The following is a 15,000-nucleotide window of genomic DNA, read 5'->3' on the forward strand; positions in this document are numbered from 1 at the left end:
TTCCTCGAGTGTTCGTATGTGTTTCTGAGGATGAAAAAGAGCCAAAAGTGAGAGAAACAGAAACCAGAGCGAACACACACACACACACCTCAGAATGCTACAGCAGCAACCGCGAGGACGAGACACTCATTGTGTGTGTGTGTGTCCCCTCCCCCGTCTCCCCTGCACAGTGATTCTGAGTCCGTTCGGCCTGAACGCCACGCTGACGGGGCAGTCCTTCAAGCTGTCGGACCCGCCTACGCACAAGCTCATTGAGGAATGGAGCCAGTTCTACCCCATCAGCCCCAGCTCCAAGGAGAACGCCGAGGACAAGATGGAGGACCTCGACTGGGAGGACGACTCCCTGGCTGCTGCAGAGGTGCTCGTTGGTAAGGAGATGCTGCAGCCCTTGGTTACGCCTCACTCCCCGGTTACGCCTCACTCCTCGGTTACGCTGACCTGCTTGTAGACAAGCAGGTTTACACAAACAAATAAGTACAGATATTTAATACGTTTGCTCAAATAATTAATAATTCTTCCCCACCTTGAGAGCCAAGACATGGATTAAACGGTGTCTGCTCACCTGGTAGAGCAGGTAGATCGAAGCTTTAGCAAACCCAGGGTCATGGGGTCAGTTCCCAGGGTGTACACGCGCTGTGTGAATGATAAATATGTAAATTGATCTGGATTAGCACGTCTGTTAAATGCTGAATATTTTATGGCTCATCGTACTGTAAATGCAATCTCTCTCTCTCACACACACACACACACACACACACACACACACACACACACACACACACGAGTGGCCAGAAGTGTTGACATTCTTGAGCTAATAACCGACAGTGACCCTCTGAGGCGTGTGGTGGTTGTTGATGGGTTGTGTGTTTCATCCTTTGCCCAGGTGGAGTGCGGATGGTGTACCCAGCCTGTCTGGTGTTGATCCCCCAGTCAGATGTCTCTATAATAACACCTGTGGGGTCCTCTCACTGCACTGCTGTCTATTCGGGTGGCCACCAAGTGCCTGCTTCAAACAGAGACCCTGCCATCTCCTCAGTCACGCTCACTCCTCCCACCTCCCCAGAGGAGGCGCAGACCGGTACCCACACCCTTCTGCACCATCCTACATCCACCCAACCTAGGGTCAACCTGCAGCATTACATAGATGAAATCCCACTTTTGCCCATTCTAGACTCATTAAAAGAGCATGTTTATATAACCTGGATCATGATGGTGATTCTAATAATAATAATAATAAAATAATTTATTTTTGTTTATTGTTTTTTATTTCCTAATTTCCAAATTTTGACATGTTTTATGCTATAAGGATGTTCAGAGGGTTTTAGATGCATTTTCCAAATGCCTCTTTTTCTGTTTATCTTACCAAAGCTGTGTAGATTTCTATATACACCTTTCCCCAAATTTATTAACAGATGTATAAATGTTTGTACTCATGTGACTATTAGAATTTATTTTTTTTATGCAATTCAGGCGGGCACTTTCTAATGTGTCATACCTGAGAACAGTTGCAAAATACACCTCTGACTACTATGTGCTAAAGTCTCTCTCTCTCTCTCTCTCTCTCTCTCTCTCTCTCTCTCTCACTCTCTCTTCCAGTAGACTCCCATTCAGTGCAGAAGTGGATGCGGTTGCCGTCGGCGATGGACGGCTTCAGCCTGGACAGCACGAGTCACCATGGTGGCAAGATTCCACGCAGGATGGCCAGCCAGGTGGTGGAGCACGTCTGGCAGGAGTGTAACATGACACGAGCATTGAACAAGTACGTACCGCCAGACCAGAGCAGCCGAGCTCCCCATAGCAAAAGTTAAAAATGGCAAAACAGTAGCTAAGTGTGTGTGTGTGTGTGCGTGTGCAGACGGAAGTTCTCCGCCACTACTAATGGGACCAGTGATGAGGAGACGCTGGAGAAAATTAGCTCGTGGGATTTTGTGGAGTCAACACAGAGGACGACGTGTAACTGCTCACGGTAAGAACACACACACACACACACACACACACACACACACACACACACGTGCGCGCACATCTTTATTCACACAGGGCTTCCTTCATTACACGTAATCACCTTGAGCTCTGAATATCTGCATGTGCACATCTGCTACTGTCTGACCCCCATAATGGTCTCTTATTACTGTCTGACCCCCATAATGGTCTCTTATTACTGTCTGCTAGAGTAAAGACCTTCACTCCAACACACAAACATGTCATAGTCCAAAATAGAAACACACAGACTACTCTAGGTCATGGGTTAAAGTTCTCCGTCACTACGACGGATTTCCGTCATTTGATTTTTTTGGGGGGAAAAAATCCGTCAAATCATAATAAACCACACATCTGTTTTGTGGCCGAAATATGATTCTCTCACTGGATCATCAGCGCTGGATGGATGACGGCGGTGTCATTTGATTGACTTGCGGGTCATCCCGCCTTCTGATTTTCGGACCTTACGTAGAAAAGTTACCTCACTCCTGCCTGGCTGGATTATACTTTCGCGAGTGACCGTAGCGCGACTCCACACACCTCGGCCAAAACGGTCACATTCTTTGCAGTGTTCTCCGAAATGATATGTGGTAGCACAGGGGTGCACAACATACGGCCCACCTACGGGGCATACGGCCCACCTACGGGGCATACGGCCCACCTACGGGGCATACGGGCACCTACGGGGCATACGGGCACCTCCGTTGCAACCCGCCGGTTGATAAATAACTTGGCCCGCCGACGAATGACGAACCAGCAGTATTATTTTAAAAGTTTTTTATTAAGTTTAACGTGCTGGGAAATATTGAAATGGCCCTTGAATGTGACGTACAAGTGCTTGAATTCCACCTTGTAAAGATGTATGAACTCCGCAAACATTGTACTGAAGCGCGGTGCGCGCGAAGTTACAAAATTCGAGAGGTGCATGACCTCGCGAATCGCCAGCACGCGCAAGGGTGGAGCCACCGCGATTACATCGGCGCGCGGACCCTCGCGACACTCGCAACGCGTCAAGTATAAACCAGGATTGAGTACGAACAAAGGTACATACTGTACACGAATAACGTACTGTACGCAGTTATCCTATCCTGACGGTGTTGTTCTGTTTGTATTTAAAAGCTCTATCCAGTTGTGTGATTTAATTTGCCATTTTTGGACATTACATTTTTTTTGTAACATACCTACTTAAATCAGGTAATCTTACGGCTTATGTTTTTGCGATAGTGAATCTGATAAAAACGAGAGCGTCATACCTTTTAAAACTCACCAGGATTCACTAAATTTGACTTGGTCTTTAAATAATTTTCTGGAAGAGGACACCCAGATAACTCCATTATATAAACATTTACATACATTTATTGCTCAGGTGTTGCATTTTGCCGCTTCATAGATTCTCTCTTCTCTCCTTACACAGACTGTTTAGATAAATAAACTTTATAAATATGTTTATTGTGTAGAATTAGGCAAAAGAGGCCTTGTCCCAACTACACCACATTGTCAGTAATTGCTGGCATTGTCTTTTGCCAGGAAAAACTTTCAATCAAATGAAAATTTCTTACTTTAACCCATGCTCTAGGTGTGTGTGTGTGTGTGTGTGTGTGTGTGTGTGTGTGTGTGTGTGTGTGTGTGTGTGTGTGTGTGTGTGTGTGTGTGCAATAGTTCGTAGTACAGTGTGGTCAGATAGGCTCCATGTCCTCCTGCTGGCAGTGAGGGCGTGACCTCTGACCCCTGACACCTCTCTTTCACTCTCTTCCACACTCTCAGATAACCACAGCCTGTTGCTCTCTGTTCAGTGACTTCCTGCTGCCTGTGTGTGTGTGTGTGTGTGTGTGTGTGTGTGTGTGTGTGTGTGTGTGTGTGTGTGTGTGTGTGTGAGTGAGAGAGATGTGGGTGTGTGTACTACGTTTACGTCTGCACGTTTTATTAATTCTCCACTGAGCATCCTCAAAAACAACTAACTGCACAGTTAATATTCTGAGAGCATCAATAGAAAAATTTCCACTTTCAGTTCCTCAGCAGACACTCACACACACACACACACAGGCTCTGACCAGTTTGTTTCCCTCAGAGGCAGCACACACACATTAAGACCCGTGGTAAAGTTCCCACCAGGCACTTGTCTGCTTCTTCAAAATGGTTAAACAAAAAAACAACACAGCAAAAATGCACCATCAGAGCTTTTTGTGTCCTTGTTTTTACACGACTCTTTAGTAACCGTTGCTCCGCTAATCGAAGGGTGTCCGTCCTCCCTCAGGCACAAAGCCCCAAAACAGCGGGTGGGAGGAGCTCCCGGGCAGCCCGCCTCCGCCGGCCAGGTTCAGCCGCCGCCCACGAAGCACAAAGCGGGCGAGAAACCCGACAAAGGTGACAAGCTACAGAAGCGTCCGCAAACGCCCTTCCACCACCGCAGCTCTGTCAGCGAGGACGTCTCCATGGAAACGGAAGCCTCAGCAGGCCAGCGGTTGGCTCTCCGAAGTCAGGAGGGCGGGCGCTTCCCAGGTCTCCGCCCTTCAGACGTCTGTCCCGTGGCCAAGCCGCCGGCGCTGATTGGCGGGGGCGGCGGGGCGGGTGGGGTCGGGGGGCCGGCGGAAATGGTGGGATCCCCTCAGCCTCCACCCCTCAGCCCGCACCCCTGCGACCGTGGCGAGGAGACCCCGGACGCCTTGAAGAACCCCTCCACGCCCCATAGCCAACACTTTTACCCCCCTCCCGTCGAGCCCTGCCTCCTGCCCCAGAAAGGGCCGGACGAGTCCCGCCCCTCACCCCTCACCCCACCCTTCCACTCCGCCTACCCGGAGACGCTGGAGCCGACGGTGTACGTCGGGGCGGCCGTGAGCCTGGAGGATGATGGGAGTCGGTCTCCATGGAGATTCTTCAACCTCCCCCGTAGGAAAGAGCAGGACTTCCCCACGCCCACCCTGCCCTCAGACAAGCTCAGAGAAGAGGCCTCGCTCGGAGCAGACGGGAACATGTCCGTCACCGAGTGAGTAGACCACACCCAGGCTTATGACATGCACACGCAGTTAAACACACACACACACGCATGTTACACACACACTGCTGTAACACACAAGATTGTGCACACACACACACACTTAACAGGTGCTCAGGTAAACAGCTGTAGACACCAGGAGATACAGAGGGATGATGCACCGCCGGTTCTGTTGGTTCTGTCCACAGGCGTATGGTCACGGCCACGCGCCCTCTCAAGGTGTCGAACGAGCGCGTCCAGACTTACCTGCAGCGGCGGAACCAGCACCTTTCCGCCGCCATCACCGACGGCGACCACGAGCCCGAGGTGGATCCCTACGCATTTGTGGACGGCGACGTCAAATTCACCTTCTCTGACAAGAAGGACAAGGCTGGTGGGGACAAAGACCCTGGCAGGAAACACAAGGTGAGGGGGGGGACACGGTGGGGGGGACACGGCCTGACCCCACACGTCCTTCAGGGCTTCTGGGAACAACGGCTGCTCTTTGGTGTAGGACCGTGACAGTAGGTACGAGGGGACAGAGAGGGGGGACAGTAGGTACGGGGGGACAGAGAGGGGGGACAGTAGGTACGGGGGGACAGAGAGGGGGGACAGTAGGTACGGGGAGGGAGGAAACAGATGCTGTTCACACTGCGCTGCTTTTATTGAGCTCCTATTTGCAGTGGTTCCTGGAGTTTGTGCTGTCCAGCTGATGGGAGAGCGGGTAGTTTTACACACGCGGGACACTTCAGCCCCAGGGCGGGGCACATCAGCCCCAGGGCGGGGCACATCAGCCCCAGGGCGGGTCACTTCAGCCCCAGGGCGGGTCACTTCAGCCACAGGGCGGGGCACTTCAGCCACAGGGCGGGGCACTTCAGCCCCAGGGCGGGGCACTTCAGCCCCAGGGCGGGGCACTTCAGCCACAGGGCGGGGCACTTCAGCCCCAGGGCGGGTCATTGGTTCTGCACCGGTTGTGCTAGGTTCTCACAGCTGATTTTGGGCCCCCAGTGTGTGAACCTGTTTACTTGTTTTTGTTTGTGGTGTGGATTTGCCCTGTTTTGTGGGCAGAGAAACTGATTGGGATGCATGCGTATCAGGAGCCTGTGAGCCAGTGAAAGGCCTGGGCCCGCCCTCCTGTACCATGGACACGCCCAAGACACGCCCACATTGTCCAAGTGCTGAGCTGCACCAGCAGCACCTAAGTAACCACCTTCAAACCAGCACCGATTCTCCAGCTCTGTGTGTGTGTGTGTGTGTGTGTGTGTGTGTGTGTGTGTGTGTGTGTGTGTGTGTGTGTGTGTGTGTGTGTGTGTGTGTGTGTGTGTGTGTGTGTGTGTGTGTGGCACCACCACAGCGCGTGCACACGTTCAGTTTTCGGTCGAAATAAGGTTTCTGTTTTCAGTATCAGAATCCTGAATCGGCCGCTATCATGTTTTTCTCTCACTGCAGTGTGAATACTTCCGCCAGTCGTGTTTCTGTGCCCTGTGTGTGAGGGAGAAAAAACAAAACCGTGAATCGTGGTGAAATTTTGACGTTTTCATGATGCATGACTCATTTCTTGGAGAGCTGTAATCAGATGGAATGGCGATGATGTGGGAGACTCCTGGTGCGGACGTGCAGAAACGTGCAGAAACGTGCTGCTGCTTCTCGTCCTCATGCAGGCTAGCGCTGGCGCTAGCACTTTAGTCAGCAAACCTGGAGGGAGGGAGAGAGAGAGAGAGAAGGGGAGGGAGCGTACATGCGGGTGCCTGTGCGTACACCTTTATCTGCGAGTGTGTTTCTAATCAGAAAAGGGTTTCTTACATAAGTGTTTCAGTTCAGGAGGTCACCAGCACACATCTGTTTTCCTTTGGGGATAAAGTACAATCTTATTCAGTGTTTTTCTCTCTCTCTCTCTCTCTCTCTCTCTCTCTCTCTCTCTCTCTCTCTCTCTTTCTCTCTCAGGGGGAGGACGGAGGTGCCGGTCCTTCAGACGGTAAGATGCTCTGTTTCTCTTACGTTTTGCGTGCCCAACTCCATTTTACAGTGAAATGTGAAGTTACAGTATCTGCACACCACCCGTCAGAATAGCCCTCACACACACCAGCACCCTCACACACACACCAGCGCCCTGCCTCTAGCTGACAAGCGGAGTTGTGCAGGTGGGACAGCCATGCCTCCTCCGCTCAGGGCCAATCAAGCCGTGTGCTTTAATGACTGCAGTGTCTCTTCACACGGGCTCGTCCAGGTTCACGTCAGTGTGGAAGATGCCCCTCCTCCTACACATCCACACCGCCTGTGGGGAACTCCAGTATGATGGAAAATGAGGGTTGTGTTTTCTGTCTGCAGTTGGGCAATGTCTTCCTTTTCACCCTTTCTAATTACCCCCCTTCCACCCCTAGATGCCCAGCGGGGTGCAGCACACAAAACTGTCACCTCCACCAGCCTGATCCATGACTCAGACCTGACTGTCTCCATCAAAGACCTGGACAACATCTTCAACTCAGACGAGGATGAGCAAACGGTTGGCAAAAGCAACATGGCTCATAGAATGACATACCATTTACAGACACACACACACATCACATCACACACACATCACATCACACACACATCACATCACACACACATCACATCACACACACATCACATCACACTCACACACACACACATCACACACACACACACACACATCACACACACACACACACCACACACACATCACACACACACACACATCACACACACACACACACATCACACACACACACACACATCACACACACACACACATCACACACACACACAACATCACACACACACACAACATCACACACACACACATCACACACATCACACACATCACACACACACACACATCACACACACACAACATCACACACATCACACACAACACATCACACACACACACATCACACACACCCTCTCTGTTGAGCTGGAGGTAGTTTCAGTCTCCTAGTGCCGACATGGCGTGACCAGGCGGCAGGGATGCGTGTAGTTGTGAGCCTGTGTGTGGTTGCCACAGCGAGCGTGGGACCAGACTACCGACGGCAACACGATCTCTGGGGGAAATGGCGGGGCGTAAAGAAGCGGGCCGCGTTCGCCGTCCCCAGGGGGCCTGTGCGCTCTAAACGTTCTTCTGGTCTTCCGCAGCCCGGCGGGAGGAGAACCTCCAACGGAACAGAGGAGAAGTTTGGCAGCAAGGAGCAGAAGCAAGCCACCATGGACGCCGTCTCGTGCATCAGTGAGTGTGAGCGGCCGCTCGTGGTCTGGCACGTGTACAGGCAGGCCCACCTGGCCTTCTCACGAGAGACGGAGAGTTGGCTGGTGGTCGTCAGCCTTCACCTTATGGATGCTCGTTTCCTTAACAAAACATGAAATAACACGTTCATGCCAGGCGTGAACATATGGTAGCAGGGTGAAGACTATAATGCACTGGAGGTCAACCACAGGCTGTTAACGACGCCCCGTTTTTCTTCTGTCTCCAGGTTCTGCAGACCTTCACCAGATGTTCCCCACGCCTCCATCCCTGGAGCAGCACATCATGGGCTACTCTCCCATGAACGTGGGCTGTAAGGAGTACGGCGGCGTGGAGCCTGGTTCTGGCCTCACCTCTCTGGATGGACCCTCGGCGCTGGCCGGACACTTTAAGATCGAGGTGGAAGAGAGCTTCTGCAGTCCAAAACCATCCGAGGTCAAGGTGGGTTCTTCTGCTCCCTCTGCAATACTCATCCGCCTGGTGCTAAATCGCTCGAAACCACAAGGTCCATGAGGTCGCGTTGTAATTACTGGAGTACGTTTGTCTCGAGACTCCAGATTCTTTGATTTCGGGCGTTTTCTAAACCAGACAAGTCAATAAATCAATAAGACGGACTATTTACTTTTAACATGCGGCCGCTTTTGGGAAGTTGTCGGGTTTTGATTGGTTGCTCTTTCTTCGCTGGGTGCCAGGACTTCTCATTTGTGTACAAGCCCGATCTGTGTCAGGCCTTCGTGGGCTGCTCCGTGTTTGCCCCGCTGAAAACCCTCCCCAGCCAGAGCCTGCACCCCATCAAGCTGCCCGAGGAGTGTGTGTACCGGCCCAGCTGGACCCTGGGCAAGATGGAACTCCTCAACCCGGTACCTTCCATGAGCTTCAACAGGGACAGGTGAGCAACACACCGCCACACCCACCAGCCCCCCAGAGTGGAGCGAATACACACACGGGCAGCACACCGTGATGAGGGACCTCCGCTCTGACTGAAAACACAGTGAACATGTCAAGCGGCTGTTGTGTACACACACCACATTATACACACACCACATTATACACACACACACACACACACACACACACACACACACACACACACACACACACACACACACAGGATCCCCTGCGCATATTTAAACACCATTATTCTTTAAACACATTCAGATATGCAAACCAGTATTACTTCTTCATAAAATAATAGGCGTGCCTTTCTATTGACATTTGAAATCTTTTAAGCTTTCTTAAGAAACCATTACTGTTTACGTAGTTAAATAATATGAGCTTATTCTAACCATTTTACAACCTGTCATTACTACTTGAAAGGCACAACCTGTATTTCGTACCACTGACTTGCGTTCGTGAGTCAGCGTTTAGACCTGCGTGTTGTTGTTTTAAAGCGTTTCTGATGTTATGGAGTTATGGGCCTTTCGGATGTTCTGGCCTTATGGGAGTCCAGTGGAGCGGTTGCTGCTTGTTGCCAGTTGCAGCATATTGCTTCCATTTCCTAGGAAAGCTCTTTCCTGTTTCTGTGGCAGAAAGATGAAAGGGTGGAGAGGTGGAGAGCAGGGGCGGAGAGGTGGAGAGCCTGCTGGTAGCGCAGCGCCACGCCAGCCCGTCTGCTACGTCCACCGCTCTTTAGATGCTGGTTGGGCTGCTTTTAAAAGCCGCTGCAGCGAGGGTAGACCGCCACGTCTTCAAACGGCAGTCCCTTAGAACCCTGCCAGTAGTTAAAGGCCACTGAGACACACACACACACACACTAGGACAAGCTGCACTTTCATTCCTTTCACAACCGCCTGGTGGTCTGTCTGTTCAGGAATAGGCGGTGTGTTGGTATCTGAGGGCACGGGGCAGGTCTGCTGGTGAGGGATGGCGTTCTCAGCCTTGTGCCACGCGTGTGTTTGAGGGAGAGGCTTCCTCGCCTCACGCTGTCCCATTAGGCCCCGCTCCACTGGGCCGGATCATTTCACGGATACGACTGCGTTCTTCCTGTTTTCATATTGTTCGGATGGCTGAAGCACTGAAGAAGAGATGAACCTGTTCGTCTGTATGAATGGCCGTCTTGTAGGACGTCTGGTGTCCATCCTGGTTACTTGAGCAGCAGGGCTCGGGCTGTAGGCCCATGTGGAGAGTATTTACACACCAGAGTCTGTATGACTGATGATCCATCTCCCCCTGCTTTCATCACCAGTCAGTTTCTGACACCGCGATCGTTTCTGCCGGGTTCTCTATCGGGTTGTGAACCTTCCTCCTCACAGCAATAACGCCGAGAAATATCAATGCGAAATATCAAGCCAACAGTCTTATGATCAGAATCGGACCTCTTGATTAATGGATGGAGGATGTAGTGTAGACCCTGCCGAGTGCATCTTGCCCTGCTTACTGGTGATTGGCCCGGTGGGGATGTAGGCGGGGTTTCTTGTCACTGCTCCACCCGTAACGTTTATGCTCCATCTCTCCTGTGTTGCAGTAACATCCCCAGCGTGGGCAGCGTGGTGGAGCAGGACTACACCCAGTCCTACACCCCCCAGACACACACACCCTTCATCTCCAACAGCGCCCCGCCCAGCAACAGCGGCGCTGGCATCCTGCCCTCCCCGGCCACGCCCCGCTTCTCCGCCCCCACCCCACGCACGCCCCGTACCCCCCGCACCCCCCGGGGACCCGCCAGCGTCCAGGGCTCGCTGAAGTACGAGAGCTCCGACCTGTACTCGCCCGCCTCCACCCCCTCCACCTGCCGGCCGCTCAACTCGGTGGAGCCGGCCACGGTGCCCCCGGTGCCGGAGGCCCACAGCCTGTACGTCACGCTCATCCTGTCCGAGTCGGTCATGAACCTGTTCAAGGACTGCAACTTCGACAGCTGCTGCATCTGCGTGTGCAACATGAACATCAAGGGGGCCGACGTGGGCGTCTACGTCAGCGACCCCAGCATGGAGGCCCAGTACCCGTGCGGCTGCGGGTTCAGCGCCGTCGTCAACCGCCGCTACGGCAACGGCTCGGGCCTCTTCCTGGAAGACGAGCTGGACATCATCGAGAGGGGCTCGGACGTGAGCCGCGAGGCGGAGAAGCGATTCGAGGCCTTGAGGAACTCCTCGCTGGAGAAGCTGGGCGGAGCTCCGAGGGACCGCGTCCCCGACGAGCTCATCCTCCTCCTGCAGGAGCAGTGCACCAACCCCTTTTCGCCGGTGGTGGGCGTGGAGCCGGAGACGGGCGGAGCCTCCAGGCCACCGGGGGGCGCCGGCGTCCCGCCCTGCGTGCGCGTGGAGGAGAGGGACTTTCACAACGACTGCTACCAGGCCCTGGAGCACGGGAGGCAGTTCATGGATAACATGTCGGGAGGCAAAGTGGACGAGACCGCGGTGAAGAGCAGCTGCCTGCATCCGTGGTCCAAACACAACGGTGAGAGCTTGTTTAACACGTCCAGCGCCACTCAACTATCTCTGAAAATGACACGTGGTGTTTATTGATGTGTGCGTGTTTATGAAAAGGCTTAAGGCGGTTTGAAGAAACAGCCGTCGTGTTTCCAGAGCTTGGCGACATCTAGCAGAAGTTCTCGCTCATTGTTTCGTCTTTCGTTGCCCAGGCTTTTATTGTCTTGATTGGTTCTGGCAGTTATAATTGCTGTAACAGACTTGTGGAGAGGGTATACACACACACACACAGTCTTTGGCTGTAGCCATATGTTGCATGAATACTTCAGAGACAAATTAGTGTTGTACTGCCGGTTCACTTAATCACTGTATGTCTGCATGTGGGTGCGTGTGTATGTCTGCCCCCGTGTGTGTGTGTGTGTGTGTGTGTGTGTGTGTGTGTGTGTGTGACAGCCGTGGACGTGAGTGCTCTGTGCTCTCAGGACGTGCTGCGGGTGCTCCTGTCCCTGCAGCCCGTTCTGCAGGACGCCATCCAGAAGAAGCGGACCGTTCGCTCCTGGGGGGTCCAGGGCCCCCTCACCTGGCAGCAGTTCCACAAGATGGCCGGGAGAGGCTCCTACGGTAAGCGGGTGTCTCTCTCTCTCTCTCTCTCTCTCTCTCTCGCTCTCTCTCTCTCACTCACTCACTCACTCACTCAGCTGTCGCCCAGTCTCCCTGCTCTCATCACGTCCTCTCGGTAGTCCTACTTAAAGGCCTCCTGCTGCGGTAAGGAAGCGTTAGAACACCGGTCGGACGGCATTCCTTCCGAACCGCAGAGCAGGTGTTGAACACGCCCGAGGCACCGACTCCTTCGCTCGTTACGAAGCCGTTCGGCAGGTCCGCGAGGTGTGGCGCGGCCGTCCCCGCCCTCCCGTCCCGACCACCTGCCCCCCCCGTTGCTAGGCTGCTGGACGGAAACCCCCTTCTCTCCCCCCTCCGCAGGCACGGACGAGTCCCCCGAGCCGCTACCCATCCCCACCTTCCTGGTGGGCTACGAGTTCGACTTCGTGGTGCTGTCTCCCTTCGGCCTGCCCTACTGGGAGAAGCTCCTGCTGGAGCCGTTCGGGTCTCAGAGGGACGTGGGCTACCTGGTGCTGTGTCCCGAGAACGAAGCTCTGCTCAGCGGAGCCAGGACCTTCTTCAGGGAGCTAACGGCCGTCTACGAGGTGGGAGTGTCGGGCGGCGGGGGGGAGGGCGGGTGTCTATTGTGTTCATATTGACAGAAGTTGCGTTATTTAGCGTCCAGAACAGTACAAATTCAATTTGTACTCTTCTGATTCTGGAATTTCAGATATATTTATTGCTGATGTATTATTACAGATGTATTATTGCTTTTCTGATGCAGTGTGACATATCCGATAGCGCTAATGACAAAGTCTAATGACGAGTCTTTTGTCTAAATGAATTGTATTGAAACTGTGGTGGTAAATCCACTTGGTGCTGATTCTTGTTCATTTTGCTCTTTGTCCAATAGTCTTGTAAGCTAGGTCAGCATCGGCCAATCTCTAAAGTGCATGCAGATGGCATCGTAAGAGTGGGTGGAGCAGCAGCTAAGAAACTGTCAGAGCAGCCGCTTTCTGATTGGTTCCTGAAGCCAGTCAATGGTAGCAGTGAAGCCTTCTCCAAACTTAAGCTGTTTGCCCAAGTCTGCAGGCATGACCTTGGTAAGCTTTCTCACCGATATTACTCTGGCAGCAAATATTACATCTGTTGTCTTGTTTTGACCCAAATCGATTGGGTCTGTAGTCTAGCACACAAACACATTCTCAGTGCCTGAAATGAATGCTTCATATAGTAATGGCGCAACCTTTCTTTGTCCCTCAGCTCCGTACCTCGCCGCACAGCTATTGGACAGCTCCTTGCTCATTCAACCAAGTCCCTCCCCTTCCACCGCACAGTCCACACCCACGCAGTCCTCAGGCTTGACTTCCTCTTCTAACGCCCAATCGACATTGGCCTCCGGAGGCCCCTCCCTCACCAACAACGCTGGCCCTGGCAACAGCGGCCCAGGGCTGGCCGGCAGCACCGGCAACACGCCTTCTTCCGGGCCGCAGAGCGCCGGCCTGCCGTCCAGCAAGCCCGGCTCCTTCCTTCCGTTCGCGTCTGTGGGAGCCCAGAGCGGCGGCTCCCAGTCTGGGCCGTTGAGCCAGCAGGCAGGTGCTCAGAACTCCAGCCTCTCCGGAGACGGCTCGTTCGGTTCCAGCCAGACTCAGGGGCCCCCAGAGCCGCCGGAGAGGTACGTCTCCTTTAATTTGCATAACCTTGGTATATTATGCCCATTCATGCAAAATGATGGGGAAGTAAATTTATGTGGCAAATCCAGTTGGAATTAAATATTTAGTGTGAGCAGCCATTTGAAAATGGTGTTTAACGGCTAGTTTTTTTCGATAATGAACGTGTTCGGAGAGTTTGATTTTACTGTAAGTGACTAAAAAGCACACGGTCTGCTCTTCAAATGAAGTATTAAAGCATGCTGTGGGCGTGAGCCCCGTACACAACGAAGGTCTGTTGCGTAACCCTTCCCTGCTGATTCCAGCACCATGGAGAGGGACAAGGTTGGCGTTCCCACCGACGGCGAGTCTCACGCCCTCACGTACCCACCCGCCATCATGGTCTACATCGTGGACCCGTTCTCGTACGAGGACGCAGAGGCCGGCGTGGGCCAGTCCAGCGTGTGGACGCTCGGACTGCTCCGCTCGTACCTGGAGATGCTGCAACTCCTCCCCGCCCACATGCGCAGCTCCGTCTCCGTGCAGGTACACACACACACACACACACACACACACACACACACACCTCTCTGTGCAAGTAAGCACACATTTGCACCTCGATTCCAGCCTGCCGCAGTGCCTCAAAACTCCAAAATGCAGAAGCTTCTAGAATGAGAATGTGGTTACATGTCTGCATAATACATCAGAGTAGATCTTCCAGGCTGTATCTTCCAGTGTGACTGTGGTGAAGGTGGTTCTTCAGTCCTTCACAGCACTCAAACATGGGCTCTGAGCCATCACCACTGCACTTGTTTTGTTCTACTTCATCAAAAGCCGCATGTTTAATTTCGACGTAGTCAGGAACGCATGAAAGATGTCTGTGGTGGTGTTTGGACTGGAGTGGGAGTTGGCTTCCTGTCACTGTGATCTCCCAGCACTCTGATTGGCTTTGTCTTTCCTCAGATCCTCCCATGTCAGTACCTCCTACAGCCAATCAAGAGTGAGGAGAGGCAGCTGTACGCACAGCACCTCAAGTCCCTGGCCTTCTCCGTCTTCTCCCAGTGCCGACGGCCCCTCCCTGCCTCCACCAACGTCAAGTCACTGACGGGGTTTGGTCCAGGCCTCGCCCTCGACAGCGCCCTCAAGAGCCCGGAGGTGAGAGGAGGGGAGACGATC

General features: G+C 53.1%; 1 protein-coding gene across 2 annotated transcripts in view; it reads left to right on the top strand.

The window, feature by feature from the left end:
- med13a (mediator complex subunit 13a) overlaps positions 1-15,000 on the top strand; it is a 51,414-nt gene that overhangs the window by 27,801 nt on the left and 8,613 nt on the right. The window contains exons 5-22 of one of the 2 annotated variants that reach the window (XM_077020414.1): positions 171-368; positions 884-1,078; positions 1,600-1,759; positions 1,856-1,966; positions 4,235-4,963; positions 5,161-5,377; positions 6,896-6,926; positions 7,333-7,454; positions 8,105-8,195; positions 8,440-8,651; positions 8,903-9,099; positions 10,675-11,603; positions 12,029-12,196; positions 12,557-12,780; positions 13,089-13,278; positions 13,439-13,850; positions 14,151-14,370; positions 14,788-14,979. In XM_077020414.1, coding sequence (XP_076876529.1) covers positions 171-368; positions 884-1,078; positions 1,600-1,759; positions 1,856-1,966; positions 4,235-4,963; positions 5,161-5,377; positions 6,896-6,926; positions 7,333-7,454; positions 8,105-8,195; positions 8,440-8,651; positions 8,903-9,099; positions 10,675-11,603; positions 12,029-12,196; positions 12,557-12,780; positions 13,089-13,278; positions 13,439-13,850; positions 14,151-14,370; positions 14,788-14,979 — 4,598 coding nt within the window. Of the gene's footprint in view, positions 1-170; positions 369-883; positions 1,079-1,596; positions 1,760-1,855; positions 1,967-4,234; positions 4,964-5,160; positions 5,378-6,895; positions 6,927-7,332; positions 7,455-8,104; positions 8,196-8,439; positions 8,652-8,902; positions 9,100-10,674; positions 11,604-12,028; positions 12,197-12,556; positions 12,781-13,088; positions 13,279-13,438; positions 13,851-14,150; positions 14,371-14,787; positions 14,980-15,000 lie in introns of both variants that reach the window. The other variant, XM_077020413.1, reaches the window with a different exon arrangement.

This window comes from Brachyhypopomus gauderio, chromosome 10 (genome assembly GCF_052324685.1).
Source record: "Brachyhypopomus gauderio isolate BG-103 chromosome 10, BGAUD_0.2, whole genome shotgun sequence".
Taxonomy (NCBI): domain Eukaryota; kingdom Metazoa; phylum Chordata; class Actinopteri; order Gymnotiformes; family Hypopomidae; genus Brachyhypopomus; species Brachyhypopomus gauderio.